The sequence below is a fragment of the Centruroides vittatus genome, unplaced genomic scaffold (genome assembly GCF_030686945.1).
Source record: "Centruroides vittatus isolate TY-2023 unplaced genomic scaffold, ASM3068694v2 contig_563, whole genome shotgun sequence".
Lineage (NCBI taxonomy): Eukaryota > Metazoa > Arthropoda > Arachnida > Scorpiones > Buthidae > Centruroides > Centruroides vittatus.
The window spans coordinates 923085-933899 of record NW_027122334.1 but is presented as its reverse complement, the minus strand read 5'-3'; the positions used below and the strand labels follow the sequence as shown (position 1 = coordinate 933899).

At 34.9% G+C, this 10815-nt stretch overlaps 1 protein-coding gene across 1 annotated transcript in view; it reads right to left on the bottom strand.

The window, feature by feature from the left end:
* Positions 1-7595: 7595 nt before the first annotated feature.
* Positions 7596-10815, bottom strand: part of btv (beethoven) — a 239088-nt gene continuing 235868 nt past the window's right edge. Inside the window, 2 exon segments of the mRNA XM_067274747.1 lie at positions 7596-7775; positions 7777-7842. Of these exon segments, the coding sequence (XP_067130848.1) occupies positions 7689-7775; positions 7777-7842 (153 nt within the window). The 3' untranslated portion in view covers positions 7596-7688.

The following is a 10815-nucleotide window of genomic DNA, read 5'->3' as shown; positions in this document are numbered from 1 at the left end:
GTCTTACGGTAGAGATATCTTAATCAAATCCGTATCATCTTTTCTGTGTCTTATTGGTTTTTTTCCCTTTCAGACCTTCATGGCTGCCCCTGGGCAAGATCCCGTGCTAACCACACTCCTAAGCTGTCCAATATGCTACACCGTGGTCAGGGCCGGTTCTAGGGTTTTGAGCGCCCGGGCAAAACAAAATTTGGCGCCCTTTCATACAAGAATATACAAATTTACTGCAAATAAAAAAAAAATAGTAAAAAAAGGAAAAAATCAAAATTACACGATAAAGTGTAAAAAATGTGTATGTAACGTAAAAATAATAAAAATTAATTAATTCCACAACGAATACGTCTGGCTTCTGTGAGTAGCCCTCTGGTGGTTATTTTCGTGGCATTTTTCCTGAAATTTTTCAAAAAATTATAAGTGACCTTTATTTGGTATTATTAAAGAAAAAACAATTTATTGCTTGCTAAAAAAATGCTTCGATGTCTCATGAAAAATGATCAATTTTAATTTATAAAATCTAAAAAAATAATGAATGTAAAAAAATATTTTATTTTTATATCGGCGCCCCTCAAAATTTGGCGCCCCGGGCAGTCACCTGGCTTGCCCGCCCCTTTATCCGGCCCTGACCGTGGTGCAACTACCAGTGTACCAATGTACAAACGGACACATAGTGTGCTCATCATGCCGAACAAGGATTACCCATTGTCATACGTGTCGGGAATCCCTCGGTCATATTAGGAGCCTGGTGGTGGAGCAGATTGCATCCACCTTACGATTACCATGTACTAATGAATCGTATGGATGTTCTGCGCTTTTAAGGGAAGCAGATAGGGCGACTCACGAAAGCACCTGTCCTTTCCGACCCGTCGATTGCCCTTTTTCCCTTCACAACTGTAGCTGGAAGGGAGAATTATCTAGTATCCTTCCGCACATCCAACAGGAGCATCAGCAAGTGCCCCTGCTACGGCAATCCTCTTTAATTTTTATGGGTATCCCCATTACCCGACAAGCTTCACAAATTTGGGCCACCATGCTGGCCTGGAATGATCACACCTTTCTACTTTCCGTTACCAAACCCTCCCACTTTTCTCCTTTTTGCATTCAAGTTTTTTTGCTCTCGAAGCCCCCTGATTCTTCTACATTTAACTATATGATTACATTTAAACAGGGGCCTAATACTCTTAGCTGGAAATCCTCTTATATCCCGACATGGAGCCTTGCTAACCCCAGCCCCCCTCCCCTTAGAATTGCCAGCTGATCTGGTATACTCTTTCTGTGGCCACGGCAATTTTAAATTTCATTTTGAGCTGTCCACTGACTAACTTTCTCCTCTCATTCCCCTTCCAGAATGTCTGACTTCGAGGAATGGTGGAATCCCGATCCCCCTACCCCATCGACTACTCGAGGGGAGGTTGTCGCGCTTCGAGCCGCTTTGACCTTCGCCAGGATTCAGCGACAAAGGGGGGGCCGTGCCCACTACGCTTATTTTGCCTCTTGGACACGAATGCTCGCCGATGCTGGAAGTCCTTTCAAGAGGAAAACCGGCTCAGCCAGGAATATTACGAGCGACAGTGTGCCATTACTCCTCACGCCTCCAGAACTCCTATTTTCCAACCCTAGGCCCGAGGGTGCTCCCGACCGTCACGGACCATTGGATCTAACTAGCGTAACCCTCATCACTAGTTAGCTGTCCATATTCCTCTCCTCTATTTGTCGGCAAGTGTACTCTTATCATATAATGCAAAGGTAGCCAACTTTTGTGCACATAAGATCTACTTTTTATCGTAAAAATGTGTCGCGATCGACTTGTTGTCATCGGCATAGTCTAAGTGGGGAGGGGAATTGTGAAATACATACTATGTTTATACACTGTGTTTCAGTACGAAGTGCATTCACTGCTTATGAGTCGAGTCATAACTGCATGCATACAGTTGCGTCGGTTAAAAATATAATACATTAAGTCAAGACATCGCTAGCGATCGACCAAAATTGGCGTGGCGATCGACCGGTCGATTGCGATTGACTTGTTGGCCACCCCTGATATAATGTATTCTAATACTTGTAAACGTGTATGGCATGTACCACCAAAATATATATATTCAATATCTTAAGAGGTTTACTTTTTTAATAAATAATGTTTTTATGTAATGCCAGAGTGCGTGTCATTATTTTTTTTCGTGACGCGACCGCCGTGTCTAGATAATCGGCCTATCTACGTAAACCCCTTTTAGCGCCCAGTTTTTCCCGTTTTGACCTAACGGAACCTCATCATTTGAATTTATCATTATTTGTTCAATTAGGAAATCTAATTCCTTATAAAGGTCATGGGGCTCAATTATTACTAACACCCTTTCCCTGTTTCAGGGGAAGAATTACAAATCCCGGAAAGTGGATATTAAACGCACCTCAGTGACCAATTCAACATGTTTTTCCTCCATGCTTATTTCCTTCTTCAAAGTTTCTGTCTCATGACGATGATCTTGTATTCAGAACGACAGGGATTCACCAAAGGAGTTGTCTTCCTACACCGAGGGAATTTCTTAATGACCGCCAGTCACTGGACCTTGGTCACCGAACTCTCCTTCGAACATTTAGAGTGCCAAATTCAATTCATCTCACAATCTCTAGAGTATTTAGAAACGAGGCTTCAACCACAGGAACATGTCCCTACCAAAGGCTTCGAGCTGATGCGAGCTTCATTTCTTAACCATCATAAAGAATATCAAGAGCTCACCACTTTAATCACCTTACCTTTACCCCAGAAAACCAAACGAGGTTTGATAGACGGCGAAGGAAAAATCCTAAAGTTCCTCTTTGGGACAGCTACCGCCGAGGATATTGCGACCTTAAATGTCGTAATTTCTAACATCAATGAGCAAAATGAGAGAATTATTCATTTACTGTGCTCACAAGCCACCTTGTTGAATGATACTCTAAATATCAGTAAAAATAACCAACAGCAAATCTATGTGTTATTCAAACGTCAAGAATCATTTAAAGAGTTACTGAATCGCTATAGTTACGAACTTGCGTTTGAAATAATTAGCCGGACACTCGAATTCTTTATTCAAGAATTCCATCTCCAACTAGTAGCCTTACGAGAGGCGATTGATATACTAGAAAAGGGTCAACTAAGCACCTATTTTGTATCACGAGAAATCATGTTACGTACCCTCTGAGACATTCAACTACAGCTTCCGGAAGGTTATGCAATGGTCGAACCTATAAGACCTGACACGCTATTTAAATACTACCAGTGGATTACCGCCCCTCGCTGTAGCGGTACCTGGCAAGTTGAGAACCTTTGCTAAGATTCCATTAATCATCCCTAGTGGATACTTCGATATGTACAAAATTATCAAATTTCCCACGTATATACCTAACCTAAACACATTCGTTTCAAATCCAGACTAATTCTCCTATAGTCGCCTTATCCATGGACAGACAGTCCTATATGTTATTACAACACTACGAACTAATAATTTGTAAGATAGATCACTTTCCTATTTGCTCCGTAGACGGCCTATCCAACGTTTCCCTCAACAAAGTTGCGAATATGCACTATTTAGTGGCAACGAAGTCACGGTCAAAGACCTCTGACCCGTCAAATCGTTCCACAATTCCCGCCAATTTTTAAGAGGATTGATCAACTAAGATCATGGATTTATTCTATTCCAAATCCTCTCACCCTAACTATTAGATGTCCTACTCGACATCAACAATCTCCATTTTCATCCACTACTCATAAATTAAACAAAACTAGAATACTTCATCTCCCAAACGCATGCATCGGCTATGCACCTGGATTCGTCCTTACTTCGCCGTTCCGAATGCAGACAACCATACAATTGGAGATGGCACAACAATTAATAGTGCCACAACTTGAACAAATCGTCAACAAATCTGAGATCCTATTACTGCAAAAACGTTTTAAGGATCCTGACCTCCCGAAACTCACATCGGACTACGATATTCTATTAGCGGACCGTTTTTTAAACAACGTCCAATATGACCTAAACCACCTGTTACGGGAGCCGACAAAATCATCTCCCACAACTTACCCATCTTTAATAATAACCATTATTGTTGGTTGTCTTGGTGCTATCCTCACGGGACTTTGTTTACTTTATAGTTATCGCAATTACTCACGATGCAAGAAGACCCGTGCGACTAGTTACCAACCTCCACCAGAAGAGGAACACGAAGAGACCGCCTTCAACGGAGACTGAAGACCGCCTTCACCTAGCGCACAGCCAGGCACTTCCCACGAAGAAAAGCCCCGAGGCAACCCGACTCCACAAAAACAAAAATCTATTGTTCAATCTTATTAACAAGGCCATCCCTACACCGCCATTTTCCCTTTATTCCTCGTTTTAACGTACAAACATTTTGAATTATATCTATACTCGTAGACTTTTCCTGAAGGATTCAAATATTTAGTTCGTATCCTAGAATTATAGATTAACCCTCTTTAACAGGATTTTTTTTTTCCATACTAATCTAGATATATATATTGAATCTTATTTTAATAAGAGAGAGAGTAAAATAACATTTTATGTAACCTTGCATACCTCTATCCAGAATTCAACGATTCTTAACTCCAAATAACTTATTATTAACATTTATTTTAAATCCAAGAACAGTGTCTTCGTCACCTTAACCGAAGATGGCTGACCACGCAACTTTACACCCGATCCACCAATTTAAAAACTAACCACCCGAATTTAATTTATTCCCATGGACGGACAACTCTATCAACTTACCTACGATTCTTGCCCATCCAGAACAATTTATATCCAAGCATCCAAGATGGTGATATTGTACTACAAACCACCTAACTTCTTGATAAAGAAAAAAAGAGACATTCCACTGAACAGTTTCAACTCATATGAACTTTGAACTACAGTCTCAACCCTAGGTTAACGATGACGTCATCCACCCACCCAACTACTTCCACGAAACTCCAAACGCTCGCATCTTCTAACCTCGAGCAATAAATATTGTCACGCGTCTAACACGCATTGGGATATATATATTTTGTATACAACCTCTATATTATGTATGAGCGCAACGGTGTCACCTATTGACCTAATCGTTTGCGAGAGAGAGTAATTTATCAATCTAAAATGTAAACATACCTCTACCCCCTGCTTATCAATCTAATCTTTTAAAATCGCACTAACTAAGTGATGATTTTAAAGAAAGCATGGAGTGAATGTGAAATCTGGAAGTTAAGAACCTAAAATTCTGAATTATTTCACTCCTATTATAAACGGCTTAATCAACAACATTCCATACCCGGGAAATTGTTGACCCTCGACTGGCAACAATCGTCCCCTAACTGTCAACAAGCCGTTATTCCCTCGGAGCAGGTAGATCAACTTGCACGATAGTTTACAGTTAGCGTCCAAACTAGTCGTTTATTTAAATCCCGGGAACACCTATGGCCCTAATTGCAATCCGTTGTCAATCACGCGACCGGTTTTTTCATCAAAAACCTAAAAAAGACGCTTTCTTCCCTCCAAGGGCTCTCCGATCGTCTCTCCATTACGAAGTGCACTACGCCGTCGACCGAACCCGAAAGTTCCCAAGTTTCTAAGTTTTTAAGTGCCATTGTCCAGTCTACGAATTTCTAAGGTTCTGTGCACCATCGTCCAATTAACTGACTCTCCGTCATCCCGAAATTTATTATCACTTCTGAGTGAATATTTACCTACCGGGACATTCACCGGACTCCATCTATTACGGACTTGTTAAGAGGTATGAAAATATATATTTGTAAACTCTCTCTCTCCGCCCCCTTTTGTATATGAGGGTAGAAGTGTAGTTTTGTTCGTTTCGATTTTAATAAATCTTGTTTTGTTATAAAATGGTGTCTTTCTTGACTGTCGACTTTGCCTTATCATCGACCCCATCCTTCCTCCTCACCCACTCGCGTAACGCGTAACGCGCCGTCAACGTAACAGCCATCCGTGACAAGTGAGTCGCCGGAAAGGAAGGTACGACTCCCTCTTACCTCCCTGGGATCTCACACACGCAATCTATGACGTTATTCACAGGCCCAGATAGTTGCAATAACAATTTAGACATCAAATTCGACAAGGGGCATAGCACTTCCACAGCCTGTATGGATGGCCCGCCACTGAAAAAATCTTTTAAAGTTGTTATTTTGTGTAGCAATGCATTTGACGAATGGGTGTGTAATATGATGGGAAATTCATAAATTGATAAATAAAACTGTTATTGTGTGAGACGGCCAAAGCAGAATTATTGAGAAAAATTAATTTTATATGCAGTGCGTTTTATAAAATTGTGAAAAAGTAGTAAGATATTGCCTGCTATTAAATCAAATAACGAATATCATTTTAAAGTTGCTCGAAAATATCACTAAAATGTTTGATTAGTCCTTTATTAAATCATCAATCAAATTTTAAATTTGTTCCTTTTCATTTACCTTTTCCTGATCATCACATTGGCTGTCAAAGTCAGTTTCCAAAGATGGTAACTCTAATGCATTTGTTGGCAGTTAAACACTGAATGCATTTAACATTGAATTCTGTAACATCTCATATTAATTCTGGATAAATTTAACTTTCATTCCTATTACATTTTTTATTAAAATAAATTTCATTTTTTGTTAGTGATATCTTTGTGTGATATCTTTTGGTTTTGGACAAATCTACCCTTTGCTAGCTTTATGTATTAAGCTATTCTTTATTCAACTTTATTCTATTCTTCTTTAAAACAGAATCAGGATCCATTTTTCTAATTATGGGAAAAATTTTATTCAATTTTATATGTGAAGTAGTTTAAAAAATATTGTAGTAAGCTTATAGGTAAAATTGCAGCTCTGAAGGACATGGTTGTGACCTTAATATGCCTGTAGACCACACCCATATATGCAAAAAAGTAAAAAGAACTATACCTCTACATGCGACCCTTCGCCAGATATTCTCCTCCAAATTATAGAACCCAAAATGGTGGCAATTCCGGTTGCCATTATGGCACCCAGTGCTTGTAATAAATACATTAATTTATACAGACCAAAAATAGCTTTTACATTGAAAAAGTTTATAAATGATCTATAATGGACAAATTTTTTCAAAATCTTTTTTGTTTAAAAAAGTAATGTTTAACAGTTCTGTTATTTCTATAAAATTGGCAAAATGTGACAGTTTATGAAGTGTGATCGTTCTTTTTTAATTTTGTCAATTCTGATAAATTCTTACTTAAGATTTTGTTTCTTCAGTGTGGCTCTATAAATATTTTGATGCAATTTCAATAGAAATAGTTTTGAAGACTAAACACAATGCTATCAGCAGATATACTAGCAGACTAATAATAAAAAATTAAATCTGATATAATTATATTTATGTTTGTTAGATGCTTTAAATTAGAACTTTATTTTTGTTTTATCAATTAATATAATTGTAATATTATTTTTATTTAGTTTTAAAAAATTATAATAAGGATACTTAAAGCAATTCTTTTTCTAACAAAATTAAATTTGAAAAATCAAATTTCTATGAAGATATATTTTATTTGTATCATGTTTATAAATGTGAATAAACAATATATAATAATAAATTTATTGCATATTTTATTTAAGTTACATATTAATTCTATTTTAACTATGTTACAGTTGTGATTTCTATAAAATTATACAATTTGTGATTTTAAAAATAGTTTATTTAGGAACTTTTTAATAAAAATGCAGCCCCACATTGCAACCAATGATCTTTTGAATTTCCACAAGGAACATCTAAACAAGTTACAAGTTTGTTCTCTTTCCTGAGTAAAGTATACTGGCAATGATATAACAGTCTCTTGGTAAGGAGAAAAATCCTATTAAAATATAAATGATTATTATTATATGTTTTTATAACTGTATAAATTAAATTATTGTCCATATTATAAAAAACTTTAAATATAATAGTCTCAATGTTCTTGTCAAAATTTGTAAATACTTTTATCATCATCTCTTTTCTCTATTGTTAATATTTCAGACAATATTTGAAGATTTATAGTAAATATCTGACAAACTTTTTTATTCAATTTGGAATTGCAATTATTGCTAAAGAGAATTCACTAATTCATAAAATGTAATATGTTGTTTACATAGTTGCCAACCGTCAGCATTTTGTATGCTCTGTCAGTGGACAGGCCACTTTTCTCTTTTTGTCAGTATTTAAAAGAAATTTGATATTATCAAATAAACACTTTATTTAATGAGTATAACACCAATATATATACCAAAGATATTCTATGGATTTTATTATGAACAACCGAAACAAACCAAAATTATGTTCTCGGATTCCTTCAATTGGGAAAGAACCAAGATTAATATTTTTATATATGTATGAGAATTTTTGCTCAAATCTGATAATTTTAAATGGCAGATGAAATAAATTGCATCTTAAGTCTGGCAACATTAGTGCCATTAGTGCCATCATGTTGGCAGTTAAAATCAATTATGGTTGACTCATCAGCAGAAGGAAATGAGTTAGGTTATGAGCAATGCTACAGTTTCTCTGCACAAATAGAAGGAACATTTGATTCATCACTTAAAAATATATAGGCAGTAGGGTATGAACTTTCTCAAGAAAAGAACCATCATTGGTTTTACTATTTTACAAAGATTACAAATCTTTGTAAAATAGTAAGGCTAATGATGGTTTTATCACACAGCATTGCAAGGCCTCTCCCACATTGCTGTATGGCAAAAGGAAAAGATATTCAGTATGGTAAGAAATAACCAGAAAAATTATTGTCCTTAATAAGTGCAGTGAAAATCAATAAACTGACTGATAGCAACTGTCATAAGAACATTCTACAGTAACAAAAGAAATTATTAACAAAGCAAAACATTGCACAAAGCTGCATAACAGGAGGCACTCATCATGCAATATCAAGATTCATGATGCATCAAGATGAACACATCATAAATCTAGGTGTAAATTTATGATACGTCCTGTAAAATATTTGACTTTTCTTAAATTGTGATGTTAAAAAGTATAAAGCTATTGCCACACTCTTGACAGTGTTTATGGCAATAGCTTTATAAGATATCATATGCAAAGATAACAGTTCATTTTGTTTATTAAAGGTATTTAATATAAGCATTATGCAATATCAATGTTAATAAAAAATTTTCTTGCTTTTTATGATGTCAGCATTTTTCTACCAATGTCCCAGCTATTCCCCATTCTAAAGGTTGGCAAGTTTATGATTAGACTTGGCTTCTAAAAGTGAGAAATGAGATAAGGAAAAAGAGGTGGTGTAAATTGGTTCAAGAGAGGAACTTTGATAGAGGAAATGAGTGTATTTGAGGAGAAGACATAGGTAGGACTGTGGAGTTGTGCTTATATTTAGTAATTTCCTCTACGTTCAAACATTCCAAATATAATGATCTTGTGATAGTTCTTGTGTCAGTAAGTACTGTACAATTAAGAAATGAATTCCTTTTTTCTAAGCGAGAGAGCTACTCTTACATTTTTGACAACTTTATTCCCTGACTTTTAAGTTATATGGTTATTTTTAATGCCTTTTATCTGTACATTGTGTTTAAGGTCTTTGAAAAAACAAAATTAAGAAGTAAATGCATGAAATTTCATTAACAGAATAACAGAATGTGCACAGAGTAATGAATTAAAAAATTTTTTTACAAGCTTAAGAAAAAAACTCTTTTTTTCTTACTGTTCTGTAATTATAACTTGTATCATTAATTCCATTACAAAAAAAGTCTAACAGATTGAAATTTCTATAAATCAATTTCTGATAATAAAAGGAGGGTTTAGGATAGTATGTGAATTTTCTCTCATTATGTAAATCTGATGATTATGTAATGAGAGAAAATTCATCAGACAGTAATTAGCAATTTGACTATTCTTAATGGCAATACATACATTATTCCTATTTAGTCTCTGACGTCAAAACACAACACAAACAGATCTTTTTGACTTTTGGTACATAAGAAGACACATTATACTTTAAAATTTTAAAGTTCATTTTCCAACTCATAATTCTCATTTATGGCTGTATTGATTTTATCTTCATTTGATTACTTTGCTATCAACTGCTCTATAAACTAAGAAAATTTTAAAGACAAGTATATTATTGTCCTAATAATTTTCTTTCTTCTTTCAACAAACTTCCTTAATATTTATTTATATCTAGAATCAAAAGAGAATTTGTGGGAATATTTTTTTTGTTTTTTTTTTATTTCTGCAAAAAAAGAAAAAGGGGAAACATTTCTGCAAAAAATAAAGGAGCGAGAGAGAATTTGAGCTGAGTCTTGAAGAAACCTAGCATTATTCTTTTTCTTCTTACTTAATAAGACTAGTTTCTATATAATATTTTAAACTTCATTCCATTATATTTACAATTAAATTTGTTTGTTTGAATTTTAAACTGAAAATACTCCTTGTAAAATAAAACTTCAATTTCAGTGAATATAATCACTGAAATTGAAGATTTATTATTGATTTATTTTTTACTTCCAATGAATTTTAAAAATTATTTTCTTCAATGAATTATATAAAGATAAGATTTGATTCATGAAATTGGTTATTTTACAAGGAGTATTTTCAGTTTAAAATTCAAACAAACAAATTTAATTGTAAATATAATGGAATGAAGTTTAAAATATTATATAGAAACTAGTCTTATTAAGTAAGAAGAAAAAGAATAATGCTAGGTTTCTTCAAGACTTTCAGCTCAAATTCTCTCTCTTTTATATATATAATATATATTATATAAAATCTGTGTGTGGGATCAAAACATTATAACAAAAGAAGTAGATAGTAAAGAATGGACAAC